At 36.0% G+C, this 15,455-nt stretch overlaps 1 protein-coding gene across 7 annotated transcripts in view; it reads right to left on the bottom strand.

Moving 5' to 3' along the window:
* LOC122313594 (DExH-box ATP-dependent RNA helicase DExH7, chloroplastic) overlaps window positions 1-15,455 on the bottom strand; it is a 42,238-nt gene that overhangs the window by 20,429 nt on the left and 6,354 nt on the right. For 6 of the 7 annotated variants that reach the window (XR_006243431.1, XR_006243432.1, XR_006243434.1 and 3 more), the window contains exons 5-18: window positions 13,909-13,962; window positions 12,870-13,020; window positions 12,398-12,780; window positions 11,728-11,946; window positions 10,145-10,256; window positions 9,734-9,931; window positions 9,071-9,150; window positions 7,686-7,808; window positions 7,418-7,504; window positions 6,432-6,532; window positions 5,822-5,879; window positions 5,245-5,310; window positions 4,828-4,910; window positions 4,537-4,717 (exon numbers count right to left, since the gene is read on the bottom strand). Coding sequence is in view for 3 of the 7 variants with exons in the window: in XM_043128741.1 (XP_042984675.1) it covers window positions 4,537-4,717; window positions 4,828-4,910; window positions 5,245-5,310; window positions 5,822-5,879; window positions 6,432-6,532; window positions 7,418-7,504; window positions 7,686-7,808; window positions 9,071-9,150; window positions 9,734-9,931; window positions 10,145-10,256; window positions 11,728-11,946; window positions 12,398-12,780; window positions 12,870-13,020; window positions 13,909-13,962 (1,896 nt within the window). In the remaining 4 variants the exon portion in view is untranslated. Of the gene's footprint in view, window positions 1-4,536; window positions 4,718-4,827; window positions 4,911-5,244; window positions 5,311-5,821; window positions 5,880-6,431; window positions 6,533-7,417; window positions 7,505-7,685; window positions 7,809-9,070; window positions 9,151-9,733; window positions 9,932-10,144; window positions 10,257-11,727; window positions 11,947-12,397; window positions 12,781-12,869; window positions 13,021-13,908; window positions 13,963-14,396; window positions 14,531-15,455 lie in introns of those variants that run through there. The other variant, XM_043128742.1, reaches the window with a different exon arrangement.

Raw genomic sequence — 15,455 nt, 5'->3', positions numbered from 1 at the left:
TTATTATTTCTTGGAATGTTAGGGGTTTAAATGATTATAGGAAACGTCTTAGGGTGAAAAATTGGTTGCGTCAGTGGAAGGCTGATGTTATTTGTCTCCAAGAAACTAAGTTGAAATTTGTGAATCAAGCCATAGTTCAGAGTTTGTGGAATTGTAGTAGTGTGGGTTGGGTAGAGTTGGTTTCTAATGGAGCTTCAGGTGGTATCTTTATTTTGTGGAATAGGAGGGTGGTAGAGATGTTGGATCACTTTGTGGGAGAATTCTTGGTAGCGTGTCATTTTAAGAACATTCAGGATGGGTTTGAGGGGGCTTTTGCTGGGATATATGGCCCTAATGTGGATTGTAGGAGATACCAATTATGGGATGAAATGTCGGGTGTTTATGGTTGGTGGAATTTACCTTGGTGTTTTGGAGGGGATTTTAATCTTACTAGGTTTCCTAGTGAGAGGTCGGGGGTTTCACATTTTTCAAGTGCTATGGCTTCCTTCCCAGATTTAATTTTTGATTTAAATCTGATTGATTTACCTTTGGTGGGAGGTGACTTTTCTTGGTCTAATGGTAGATCTTCTTCAAGGTTGGACAGGTTTCTGGTTTCGCCTTCTTGGGAGGCCCATTTTTCTGGTTTGAAGCAGAAAGTTTTGCAGAGACTTTGTTCAGATCATTTCCCTATTATGTTGAATTGTGGCAGATCTGTGAGTAGAAGAAGTTATTTCAAGTTCGAGAACATGTGGTTAAAGGTTGAAGGTTTTGGGGATAAAGTTAGATGTTGATGGAATTCCCACATTTTTTCAGGCACTCCTAGTTTTGTTTTGGCTAGTAAGTTAAAATCTTTAAAGAATGATTTAAAGAAGTGGAATAAGGAGGAATTTGGGTTGTTGGCTACAAAAAAGAAGCGGTTAATGGAGGAATTGTGCATTTTGGAAGAGAAGGAGGTGCAAGAGTTGTCTTCGGAAGAGGATAGATCCAGAAAACTAGGGGTGGTTTCAGATCTCGAAAATTTAGCTTTAATGGATGAGATATCATGGAGGCAAAAATCAAGGGCGTTATGGCTGAAGGAAGGCAATAGGTGTACCAAGTTTTTTCATCAATTGGCAAATTCTCATAGAAGATATAATGCAATTGAGGTCCTTCGTGAAGGTGACAGATTGTTTTCGGATCAGAATGATATTAAGGCCAATATTGTGAATTATTATGAGAAGTTGTTTTCAGAAAATTTTTCGTGGAGACCAAAATTGGATAGCCTTGTTTTTAATTCTATAGTGCAGGCTGATGCTGTGTGGCTGGAAAGAGCGTTTGAAGAAGAAGAAGTTCTGGATGTGGTAAAAGGTATGGAAAAAGATAAGGCTCCGGGTCCATATGGGTTCTCTTTGGCTTTTTTTCAAGAGTGCTGGGATGTTGTTAGAGATGATGTCATGAAGGTGTTTGCCGAGTTTCACTCCTTTATGAGGTTTGAGAAGAGTTTAAATGCGACTTTCATTGCTCTAATTCCGAAAAAGGCTGGGGCTGTGGAGATAAAGAGATTTTAGACCTATCAGTTTGGTGAATGGTGTTTATAAAATTGTTTCTAAGGTGTTGGCTAATCGGTTAAGTAGGGTGATGGAGAGGATAATTTTACAATCTCAAAATGCTTTTGTGAGGAAGGCAGATTTTAGATTCTGTTTTAATTGCTAATGAGTGTTTGGAAAGCAGACTTAAATTGGGGAAGGCTGGTATTCTCGTCAAGTTGGATATGGAAAAGGCTTATGATCATGTAAGCTGGGATTTTCTTGAATATTTGTTGAGGAGATATGGTTTTGGAGTTAAATGGTGTTCGTGGATAAAGTTCTGTGTTCCGACTCCTAAATTTTCTGTTTTGGTGAATGGAGAACCAGCTGGTTTCTTTTGTAGTTCTCGTGGTTTGAGGCAAGGGGATCCCATTTCCCCCTTTCTCTTTGTTATGATCATGGATGCTTTTAGTAGAATGATTGACAAGGCTGTGGAGGGTAACTTTCTGTCTAGTTTTGTGGTGGGTAACAAGAATAGGAATAATCTGAAGATTTCTCATTTATTATTTGCTGATGATTCCCTGATTTTTAGTGAGCCTGATTCTGATAATTTACATGCTTTAAGAGCTCTGTTACTGTGTTTTGAAGCTGTTTCGGGGTTAAAAGTTAATTTATCAAAATCTGAAATTGTTCCTGTGGGTGTTGTTCAGAATTTATCAGATTTGGCAAATTTATTGGGGTGTAGGATCTCTTCTTTGCCTTTGAGATATCTTGGGCTTCCTTTGGGGGCTTCTTTTAAAGCTGTGGACATTTGGGATGGGGTGATTGAAAAAATTGAAAGGAGGTTAGCGGGTTGGAAGAGGATTTATTTGTCTAAGGGGGGAAGATTAACTCTTATTAAAAGTTCTTTGTCTAACCTGCCTACGTATTTCCTTTCTCTTTTTCCTCTTCCTGCAAGGGTTGAAAAGAGAATTGGGAGTTTATTTCAGAATTTTTTATGGGGTGGTGTTGGTGAGGAAAAGAAGTTTCACTTGGTTAGTTGGAAGAAAGTTTGTCAACCATTGGATGGTGGTGGTTTGGGGATTAAAGATTTGAAGGTCTTCAATAAAGCTTTACTAGGCAAATGGCTTTGGAGATATCATTTGGAAAGTGAAGCCCTATGGAAAAATGTGATAGAAGTAAAGTATGGAAGTTTGAGGGGAGGTTGGTGTTCAAAAGCCTCTAGTGGAGCATATGGGGTGAGTTTGTGGAAATTTATTAGAAAAGGATGGGATTTTTTCTCTAATAATTTTAGATTGAAGGTTGGAAATGCTAAAAGAGTCCTCTTTTGGCATGATTTGTGGTGTGGGGATGCTGCTCTCAAGCTGGAATGTCCTGCCCTGTTCAGAATTGCAAGGGATCAAAATGCTGCTGTTTTTTATTCCTACTGTGGCAGCAATAATAAGGTTGTTTGGAATGTTATTTTCCAAAGGGATATTAATGATTGGGAAGCGGATGTTAAACTCTACAGTATAAAGCTGGTAACAGAAAGGGAGGATAGTATGGCATGGTCTTCTGCTGGTAATGCTAAGTTTTCAGTTTCTTCTTACTATAGAGTTATGTCAAGTCATGGTAGTTGTGTTTTCCCATGGAAAAGTATTTGGAAAGTGAAAGTTCCTCCCAAGGTTGCTTTTTTCTGTTGGGTGGCTTCCTTGGGCAAAGTTTTGACAACTGATAATCTTAGAAGGAGAGGACTGTTTATTTCTGATTGGTGTGTTATGTGCAAAAAGGATGGAGAATCTGTAAATCATCTTTTCCTTCACTGTGAAGTGTCTAGATTCTTGTGGGATGAGGTTCTGAGTTGGACAGGTTTGCGTTGGGTGATGCCCAAAGATGTGGTGGATTTAATGGTAGGATGGAAAGGTTTGAAGGGCTGTAAGAAGGCAGCGTCTGTTTGGAAGATGATTCCTCCTTGTCTCATGTGGTGCTTGTGGATAGAAAGAAATACGAGATGTTTTGAAGATAAAGAACGTACTTTGGAAGATCTTAGGGTTTTTTTCATGGGTACTTTAGGTTTTTGGGCGAAAGTTTATGTAATGGTTGATAATTTCCTGAACCTGTTTTAGTTTTCTGGGTTTTTTTCTTTTTGTTTTCTGGAAGTTGTAGGTTTATCCTTTGTATACTTCCTGTGTACTTGGGCTTATGCCTATTTCTTCAATAAAATTATTACTTATCAAAAAAAAATATGTGATCAAAAGTCAATGGGTTTGTGGACAAGGCAAGACAGTGGTGGTCATCCTATTAGTATTAGTACTCTTAATATTCTGGAAATTATTACAGATAACCTAAAATGAATAATATGAATAAACTTTAACATGATGAATCCTATTTTTTTTTTTATAAGTAAAAGGAAATACTATAAAAAGCCCATTTTAATAGCACTCCATGATGCATTATTCCATATCAAACTATGCCTAAGACAGATTTCCTTATCAATAAACAAAGGACTCACATCAATATATTCATCTAATCATGCAAAGTATAGGTAGATTTGTTTAAGTGAAATGTTGGGAATGCTTGAAAATTTATTTAGAATCTATGTATTGTTTATTAGGTTTTGTGATAGTAGATAAGAAATTTTGAATAATTTTTTTTTATATATATAATGTATTAGGGTTTGTGAAAGTGGATAGGTGGAGTTGAAAAGTTGTTTGAATATTATTTTTTTGGATAGTTTTTGCTTTGAAGTTTGTAAAAGTAGTTTTGATTTTAGTGTTTTTACTTTTCACTAAAATCTAGGCAAATGATTGGATTAAAAGTTGAAATATAATTTTTTTTTTCAAGTTCAAAAAATGTTTGAACTGGAGTCTAAACATTTTTTAAAACATTGTTAACCAAATATGACCATTATAATTCGACATTTTCATGAGCAAGTGGAAAACATTAGGAAAAGCAAAAAGATGGACCTAAGAGAAACTTGTCCTAATTTAATACAACAGTGAAAAAGCAAGCAAAAATTTTCAAAGAGTTCCATGACAAAGTAAGGATAATCAAGGAATCAAAATCATGATACCTTCCCCTTGGTGGATTCATTCCTAATAGAAGCTGGAGAATCAGAAGGAAGGCGATAATTAATACTTTCGTATATATCCTCAAGAAAGTAAGTTGTCACAGGATGAGTTCTGCCTTCTGCAGTAATTATCGGGCAATTCCCAAAGTATCTTGAAAACAAATTGGAATCTACAGTAGCAGACCTGAACATTTAAACTATATAAGCCCGCAAAAATGAATAAAGCTTAATAAAGATCAAAATCCAAATAAGATATGCATAATTATATCTACAAAAAAGTGGAAATTTGCATACATAAGAAGGACCTTCAATTTTGGTGTGCCATGAGCAGATTGCTTCTCTATCAGATTCTTCAAAACAATAAGTAGAAAATCACCCTGTAACAGAGAAAGAATCTTATCAAAATTCAGGTCAGAGTATATTACCTCTTATTACAACGTCCACAATCTTATCGAGGAATAGGTGTATAACTCAAGGAAGTACCAATTACACATGACCATAAGTAATAGAAACAACAAAATTAAAACCCACCATACCACCTATAACAGGTTAAAATGAAACAGAGAGAATAGCTGCAAATAACGAGAGTTTTTATTTCAAGTAAATATTTGTGCATTTCATTGACTGTGAAAAGAATAGTGCAAATGAACTCATAATCACAAGACCCACTTAGAATATATCTACGAACCACCCATAGTAAAATTAACTCACCAACAAAGATCGTTCATGCACTTCATCAACTATGACATGAGTAACACCAGTCAAGTTTTTGTCCCCCTGAAAATTTGAAAAACACAACAATGAAGGTTGGCGTGCTTTCAGTGGGAAGAAAAAAGAAATTAGAGGTCCCAAAGCAACTAACTATAATATATATCAAAGCCTACTTTTACTAAATTTGACTAGTTATTCCATTGTAAAAGAATAACTGTGGTAATTAAAATAGTCAAAACATAAGGGCATATGCACAGAAAATATTTAAAAAGAATTCACTTCAATCAAATAAATATATGAAAAATATAGCACTGGTGCCAAACTATCACAGAAACATAACAAGCAAAATTTAAATCTGATATGAAATTTAAAAAATAAAAAATAAATAAAAAAACTATCATAAATATCGTATTGATTACAACAGATTCCAAAAAAACCACCCCATCAAACACAAGTGCATACAATACAAAAAAGTAACAAACAAAATGTAACCCTGATATGACATAAAAATCAGCATGAGTACCATATTGATTACAATCGATTCATAATAACCACCCAATTAGACAGGAGGAAATACCGAGAATTTTCTTAGAAGAATGCCTGTAGTACAAAAGAGAAGCTTTGTTTTTTCATTCCTGAGATTGTGAAATTAAGCAAAAGAAAAAGGCAAATATCAGTGATACATTTTTCATAGATGCATACATAAAAAGTAGAAGGTATGGCATATCGATTAGCACTGATGTGATCACTAATTCATTATACTCTCAATTTTCCAAACAGAAATTAGTAGCTCTCTTTGCTTGTTAACATTCATATATTAAATAAAACAGCACCTACTTGATTTCATGTACATTAAAATATATCTTAACCAAACACTTGAAAATGTGCTTAGTACATGAAGAAAAAACCTAAAACGAAGAATCAAAGAAAAGAACGAATTTTTGACAACCAAACTCCAAGACTAGAAATCCAAGAACAACATTAGGAGAAATGAAACCATGTAAACCTCTCAAACTCTTTTTGTATAATTAATAACGTCTCAAACAATAATATATAAAATTTAAAAAATTAAAAAATCAAAATCAAAAATAAATAAATAAATAAACAGGCATGACATCAGATAAAATGGTGCCTCTGTTATTCCATGCACTACTCAGAGTCAATTAGTGGAACAAGAATCTGAACACCTTGCACTATCAAGACGGACTTGGTAACCAACCAAAGAACCATCTGAACCAGGTGAAGGTTCACAGCGCTCATCGGCAACCCTTTCCGCCACAGAAATAGCCTGGAATACAATGCAGCAAAGAAAAAAACTATGGTCAACAGGTAAGAAAGAATGCCCCGTGTTCCAGTATAAAAGATCTTTAAATATATAAATATATATAATTATCTGCAGAATATTATGGAACAATAAATCTCAAGACAAAAGGGACGGTGCTTTTAAAAAAGTATATAGCATCAACTCAACTGGGAGTAAATATGACGGTATTGGATTAATAACACTTTTTTTAAAAGTAATATGATCTTATTAACAAGACGAAAGGGGTGCAACCTTAGTACAAAGGAGTTATACAAGAGAAACCCTATTCAGGAGTAAAAGAATTAATAACACAAATTGCAAGGTTGATTGACACCTTTGCTACCGCCACAATCCTGAAATAATAACTAAATGTCCAGAAATTCAAGCATGAAGCCAGTCAATAGAAGTTTCTATTAGATAGACATGCCAAAAGGCATAGGAAATCATCTCAAGATTCGCTCTGGACAGCATGAGAGAGAGATCATCTTTCAAAGGATGTACAACTGTTTGACTCTTTAAAGGAAATGGAGGAAAGTTGTTAGACAAGGTGCTATCAGATCCCTGGATGTCCCAGAAGACCAGCTAGGGAACTTTGCAAGAAATAAAGCCCACCATTCTTTGACAGACCAGATGGATTTACAGAGATAGTCAGATCAATAAGAAATCTGATTTGCAAGAACAACCTACTAAAAAAACAAATTCAAAACAAATTAACCAGCCAACTGATGGTACATTAAAGACGATGATTTATGCTGGTGGCACTGATTTAATCTAATTCTTCACAACAAGACATTCATGAAATACACAAATGAACTAAAGCTGTAGAACATAAGGTGTGCATTACATTAATGTGAAAAAGTTTGTACCCACCGCTATTCTCCTTGGTTGCGTGCATATGATGTTGCACTGTCCACCAAATCCAGATTCAACCATATCATCCAAAATAAATTGTGGAACCTACATAGAATGCAACTCATATAAGCTGTGGTGCTGTTCTACCAAGGGAGGAGAATTGGAGCAGAGGAATAATAGCAATGCCAAAAACACTGAATACTAGAGATATTCCATCACTACACAGATAAAAAATGAACATTGAAAAAAGTAGAATGCTCGAAGCAAACAAAAAAAGAATGTAAACCTGAGTTGTCTTCCCAGAGCCAGTTTCCCCACAAACAACAAGGACATTATTCTCCTTTAAAAGTTGCAATATTTCACCCTTCAAAGCAGCAATAGGAAGCGCAGCCCTAGTTTTCAACATCTCCTAAAGGAAATAACACGTGAAATGTAACAAACAGAAAAAAGCGAACACAAACTGGAAATGCACAAGGAAAAAAATTATTATGGCAAATGCTAGAGAAACTTGCAATTGCAAAGTGGAACCAGCATGAAATATATGAATATGCAGACTATTTAACTGCTCTAGCACACATTGCTAAACTGCAAGCAAAAAAGGATTTCAACATCATTGAAATTACCCAAATACCCCTGTACAGTAAAACTTCCAAAGGTCTACCAATTCTATCAATTAATTTGTTAATCAATATTCAGGCAATTATTCAATAAGAAAATTATTAACATAAAATAAATCAATTGCATAACACAGAAATTGGTAACAAAGGGAAACCCTTTAAAGAATTCTTTAAAGGTAAACCCTACGGGGCAGCCTACCCAGAAATGTCAATCCACTATTTGAAAATCTTTTACAAACAAGTTTCAATTACAAAATATTTGTCAATTGACACTCTTCCTTGACCAGACAAACAACCCGTTTGTCTCTACCACAGTAGAAACCAGAACCTCTGACGATCTTCAAATATTGACTTCTATACAGGAACTCCAATGGCTAAAACAATCAGACTATCTGAACCTCAGATCAAATCACACTCTTTGAGAGAAACGATATGAAAATTCTCAAGGGAATTTTGTCACCAAAATAAGCACTGAGAAGTACTCTAAAAGATCTCCAGAATTGAATCTCTACAGTTCCTAATTAGTAGGACAGTTTAAATGTATTTCTGGAAACAGTTTCCAAATCCCAGTGAAATTCTACTGACGGATTGAATCAGTCACGACGGTTTTGCTAGCAGTTTGCTAACTGCAGGAAACTATCTCCACAGACTTGTAGCCATTTCAAATTCAAACTCTTCAATGGATAAGATAAGAACCTTGAGACTCATAATTAAATGTTTTGACTTATCTAAAATACCTAATTACAAACTCCAAACAAACTCAAAATATTTTACATTCAACAACTCACAAAATTTAAACTCAAGATGATGTCTATCATCTTAGTCACCTAATGCTAGCCAAGCTCTTGAAATTCACATTTTCAATCATGAAACTCAAAGAATGGTGAAGAGGCAAATCCAAGGGACACGAACATTAAATAATTATTCTCCATACTGCCTACAAAAGATGAGGTAAATACCTAAAATCCAGCTAAAATATAAAAGAATGCACAAAGGACTTTGGGAATAACACAAGTAGACATTGCAAACTTTAAGGGAGTTCAGATTAAACAACCTTGTATCTCTTCATTTTCATTTTGTTCTCTTGTTCTCGTCTCAAATATGCACTCTCCATCTCTTTCCTTTTGTCTACTCCTGCAATAAAAGCTCAACATAAATTAGGGAAGATAAATCAACACCAATACTTTTTTTGGTTTAGAACATATCAACTTACCCCAACTGAATTTCTCTTTTTCCTTTTTCTTTTTCCTAAAAATTTTGGACCTATGTTTATTAAATACATTATCAGTTGGATGAGCACAGAGCAAACTTGCAATCTCCCACCGGCTGCCAAAACCTTCAGTAATCAAAGCTTACAGGCTCTTATCAAACTGGCCGCTGAAATATCTTAAATATTTTCCCACATTTTTCTTCCTTCCAGTTCTCTGTTTGGTCGTTTGGTTTAGAGTGCACCTGCGGGGGTGGGTTGGGGGGGCTATAAAGGTAAAGAACTAGATTTTTTTATTGGCAAGTTACACACACACACCTGATGGGTCTTGAACCCACAACCACACCTTTCCACCCCCTTATTACTCGGAAATAGGTGTTGTTTGAGCTACAGCATATTGGAACAAAAAGAACTAGAAGTAAAAAAAGGTCAATCCAGTATCAAAATAGAGCACACCTACTAACAAGAAAGTCAGAGATAATGTAAACAAGCATAAGAGAAAGAACATACTGTCAATTAATGAATCAGAAGCAGAAACAGTTGAGTTCTTATAATCTTCAACATGGAGCTTCTGAAAATTTTCTGGTAGAGAACAATCCACCACATCATCAGAAGCAGTTGAACTAGATTGATCAGCTTTCAATAACGAATCCACAAAACCAGCCCTCCGATCTTCCTCACTATCTTCCATATTTGACAATGACTCCCCTGTAAGTGTAAGCTTTCAAATGTTATGCCAATAGCTAACTACTTTAACAAGTTGACATTTTTTACCATCCTGATAAACAATATGATCTCGCACTACATGCGAAATGAATATATATACCCATATTGAAAAGGATATTAATTTACAAGAATTCAAAGATTTCCAAGAGTTCCAATTTTTCAGCTTTATGTCTTGGAGAGAAAAGAAAATGTCACCTTCCTTCCATTGCATGACAAGTGAGGCATAGGGCTCCATAACTAGTAGGTGAACTGGGAGATCGGGAAACAGGTGACAAAGAGCAAATGCTGCCACTCTATTCTGTGCATCCTGTGATGAAAATGGTTCGTGTATTTATATTTACAAAGAGCCATCTATAATCCAATATGTAAATTTAAAAATCAAGGCACAACTTACCACTCGATGTACTAGTGTAATAAGAAGAACCTCCCTTAAAAAATAATAACACCAGTGATGACTACATTAAGTATCAAAGCACTAAAATGAGTGCACATATGAACACACAAGCTTTCAATTTTAAAGAAAAAATGAAGAGTTAAAACTTGAGCGACCCAATTGACATCTTGTAGAAAAATGTTGAGTCCAATTGCGCATAGTTTATTTTCATTTCCAAAAAAACAATGATCAGATCAAACTCAAACTATAACGCGCCAAAGGAGGCCCAAGACACATCTAGGTTCGTTCTTCAAAAGGACTGGTCAATAATACAATTGAAACTCATTTGAATCGTTATAAAGAGCAAAAACTTCTCCATTCCAAGCAATGTGGGATCTCATTCACCACTTTTGCTCACTCAATATAGAGTATTACAATCTCCCCTATTGAATTCCAACATCCTTGTCAAGTCATTCTATCATAAATGACACAACTCAAGTCCTACACTTCTTTTCAAAATAGGCTCTGATGCCATTTGTAGGGAGGCTTAAGCTACATTTGGGCCCATACTCCAAAAGGACCAGTCAATATAATTGGAGCCCCTTTAAGTCATTACAAAGAGCAATAACTTCACCCTCCCAAGTAATGTTAGATCTCATTCACCACCAATACTCACTTGATATTAGGTATCCCACAAACACACCTATTTTTACATCAACATGATACTTTCAAACCCATAAATGAGTCTCTAATCTTCTCCACCTCCTTACCATTTGGGGTTAGCCAAAACGATAATACAACAATTGGTCCTGATTTTCACAAGGTGTAATGGTTGTAGCCTTGTAGAGCCAAAAGCCATACACATTTCTAAAGAGAGTTATTCTATTCTCAAACCTGTATGTAGAGCACACCATCCACATCACTTAAATAGTAAGATTTGATTCGTAAGATTTAAATTTTAAAATTTATCTTCCAAATCAAATTATTTCATGTAAGCACTTTAGATGGTGTGCTCTACACACCAGCTTGAGAATATAATTTTCCTTTCTAAAGTCCTGTCTCTTTTCCAACCATGATTAGCAAAAAATGTAGATAGCCTGAAGGATCAATGCCTTAAGTGATATACGATTGGGCAGCTAGCCACTAGAGACCACTGAACCTTATCAACATACCTCAAGAATCCAGTGAACTGTCTATAGGTACAAAAAATAAAACTAAGTGAATAAACATCAAAGTACAAATGATAGATCGATAGCACACAAAGTATGCAGTCAAAACATGCATCAGCAATCTAGAAGTTCACACTACTGCAGGAGATTCAGAGGGAAAATTTTCTTTAAGTAAATTAATATCATAATTATGCAGAATATAACAGGCATTAACGGTTTTAGAGATTAATGAGTACCTCAGCAGATTCAAAGGTTCCATCCTGATCTGGAAGCTGAAGGGTGATCAACCCCCCAGCTTTTCTGCTCTTACCCCTCCCACTAGATCTACGCAACACACTGACAGCATAAGAGAAACTACTTTCTTTGCCCGGCACTTTATTGAATTTTGGAGCTTCCCACCCTGATCTTTGACATAATTGGTGAAGAACAGCCTTGGGGATCTTTTTCGGGTCCCCCTGCCATCGGTTAAAAAATATTAGAGTAACATGACAATCAAATAGAACTTGCAATAAATAAAAAATAAATAAATAGAAGGCATAGGAGCCACATGAAAACCAAAAAGAGACAAACATCAAGCATTTCAAAATGCAAATTCCAATCCACCATATAGAAAAATACAAGGTTTTTCTATGGCAAAAACTTGTGGGTGCACAATTTATTATAATCAAGCATCAAACATTTGATTTTCTGCAATCTTCTGACAGAAAATTTGGATATCAAACTGATTGAATCATACACTAATCACCACTAGTCCCAAAAGTTTAAACTAACACAAAATAATGTATTTAATCATCGAATTGTAACCTTTAACAATTACCAACTACATATGAGGAGTAAAGCCAGACACATCAAATCCATATTCTAACCATCATTATAATTTTTTCCAAGTGGCATTTGACAAATTACCTTCTTCCATATGCCATCCAACTTTTCCAAACTCTTCTCATCATATAATTTTCTGATCTTTTCTCGCTTCTGAAGTTTCAAAACTTCAGGAGATAAACCATCATTAGATGGGGCATCTTCTAAAAAGAAACCACCAAGCTCTACATCTTCTGACTCTTCATTTGCACCGTGTTTTTCCTCAATATATGAACTAGAAGAAGATTTCGTTGGAAACTCCTTAGAGCCACTGCAATCCATAGCTTCTTCCACAACAAAGGCCAACCCAGCTTCAACATTGCGTAATGATTTTCCTTCGGAATGCTCATGAGGCATGGAACTAGTACTTGTGTCCCCAGAAGCTCGTTCATATTCAAATTCTGATGCCAAAATGTTATCTGATAATCCTGTAGATGAAAATTAAACAGCACATGACAAGAGCTGCAGAAGAACACAATCCTTTACAAAAATCAGCAAAGAGTTTAAAGTTTTTAACCTAGAGTAGACAATTCTTGTTTGAGTTTGCGGATAACATTGCCTGCACGCTCCTGGCTTTTCTTATCCCCTTTTTCTTTGGCTTTCGTTGCTTCCAACCGTGCGGTATGGTACTCTTTTGCAATAACATCATACGACCTAGGTCCATGGACCTATTGCAATAGAATTTTTTTTTTTTTTCTTTTTGTAAGATGAAATTTATTGAATCAAAAAGGGTGTTAGCCCAATACACGGTGCATACAAGAGAAACATCTAGAAAGTCCTGAAAAGTAGCACAAGAAAAAAACACTATGGTGGGCCCCTATACAATGATATGAGGAGTACAGAGAGAATGACTTAAAGTCTAACACTGGTTTTCACGGTCATTTTTTCAATAAAACAGTGTTATTAAAATGTAGAGGACGCAACCCATATACTCGACTCAAAAACCCATTGCAAGACTCAACTGTTAAACCCAATACAATCCAGAACTATGGGACTACCATGGAGAAAACTTCTGTGTAGCACATTAGTATCACCTCTAACAGCCAGTGTTGCCATGACCCTCTGCAATTCTTTCATATGGGTGGCACCCATGTTTATAGCTCGCAAACAAATATTCAGAATCTTAAGGCACAGAGAAACATCACTTTAAATCACAAACTGAATAAACCTTGCAAGAGGCAATTAGAAAACAAATAGAAGCTATACTCTCTTTATATAGAACTACTCTAAATTGCCTCTACCACACATATATGTATGAGGAAGACTCCATTGACACCATTGTAAAGCTAAATTAGTTTTATTCGGCTCCATTGACTTCTTATAGGATTTTTGTACCAACAAACACATCAATGGACAGCATCAAGCCATTCAATAAATATTATTCACTTATTAGCATAGCTAATTATTTGAGAAAGGAGAGGGATGGAGGGGGAGAGAGAGAGTACTTTAAGTTATTGTAACAAGACAAACTACAAAAGGAATGATGTGTCCCTGTTATGGTGAGACAGAAATAATTATCAGGTACCTAATAGTGGCAAACAAACAATTGTAAATACCTCCTCAAGGGAACCGTTATCAACCACATCATCTTCCCAATTTGTAGAATCATCCTGCAAATAATATCGAAGTGTTTTTAATTACTCCACTGCTTGAACTATCTCCCAAAACAGTTTTCTTCCAAATACATGCAGATATATATATATAACACTTATTCTTTAGAAAAGCAACCAGTTGATAGAAAGTGCTCAAATTTTCAACTTATTATTCAACTCAAGATGAAATGTAACTTATGATTTGTGATATATCTAATTCCAATAGTTCCTCGTGTATCTAGGGAAACCAAATATCAATTTTTTTATCAGTAAAAAAAAACGAATATCAATTGTATTTAATCAACATAAATTTAGTAATAAATAAAACTGAAAAAAAAAAAGAAAAAAGAAAAAAGAAGAGAGATTTTGAGCATCTTATTAGGAGATATATATGCTTGGGGGACAGCCGAAGACTATCCACTTTCTCCCATCTTCTTCCTCCAGAGACTCACCCACAACAGAACAATTCCGCAGCTCAGCTCACGCAACAAAGCTCAAGCATTAAGATTCTCTCGCTGTCGAGCCTCCTCACCGGAATGGTATTGAACAGCAGGTGCTGACACCGTAGTCGGTGGGTTCATTGCCAACACCTCTCTGTTTCTCCCTCTCCTCAGTGCACGAGCTCCACGCCGACACACTTTATTTTGGTTTTGAACCGTGACGAACATAGTCCATCGAAGTCAACCTCTAGCTGCCAAAAGCATTGAAACCAGTCTTGGAGAACTTCTTGCTGGTGAGTTCGTTGTATTGGCTACACGGAATCAATTGCAGCATATTTTATTTTGGGATACTAGCCCTCAATCTTGCTCATTATGATTCAAGGATTTTCACAAATTTTTTTAAAGTCATTCTGAGAGAAATTTTTTCTAGCGTAAACACCAACACAGTAACTTCCATGGGGAGTTAAGGTGGCTTTTAGGTGCTGTTTCTATGGGTTTGTTGAGAGAACTTGTGATAGAGTCAAAATTATTTATTCTTACTAAGGTAGGCAAACATCTTCGTATTATTGAGCGAAAATGGAAGAATGAACAAGAGCTTTGGTTAGAAGAAAACTCTGTTCAGTGGCTGCGTAAGACTTTGGAAGTATGCTTAAGTGGTGAGCAAAAGGAAGTCTATAGCACCATCAGGGAAGGGCATCGACGTTTGCTTGCTCAGAGATGTGTCAATGGTAGGGGAAGATTCATTGTGGTGTCTATGTACAGGGAGGATGGAAAGAAAAGTTCCATTTTCATTCCGGAAGGGGAAGGGGGAAGTGGATGGAAGAGAATGAGAGATGTGCTGAAGGAAGCTGTGATGGAAGGACAAGGAAGGGCTGCCGGCATGCATGGAGGTGCTCAGCCATGGAAGACAACGATGAGGTCGTATAAGGAGGCATTGGTCCATGACGGTATGGGAGGTGGCGTGGTAAACTCTGACAGGAGATGGCCTCGAGCCACTCATGGTGTACATTATTCAGAAGGAAACAGTGTAGGTGACAGAGACGTGGGGAGGAAAATTGAGGAGTTGCAGAG

The sequence above is a fragment of the Carya illinoinensis genome, chromosome 6 (genome assembly GCF_018687715.1).
Source record: "Carya illinoinensis cultivar Pawnee chromosome 6, C.illinoinensisPawnee_v1, whole genome shotgun sequence".
Classification (NCBI taxonomy): domain Eukaryota; kingdom Viridiplantae; phylum Streptophyta; class Magnoliopsida; order Fagales; family Juglandaceae; genus Carya; species Carya illinoinensis.
Note: the sequence above shows the minus strand (reverse complement) of the source record. Positions and strands in the feature narration are given on the sequence as shown.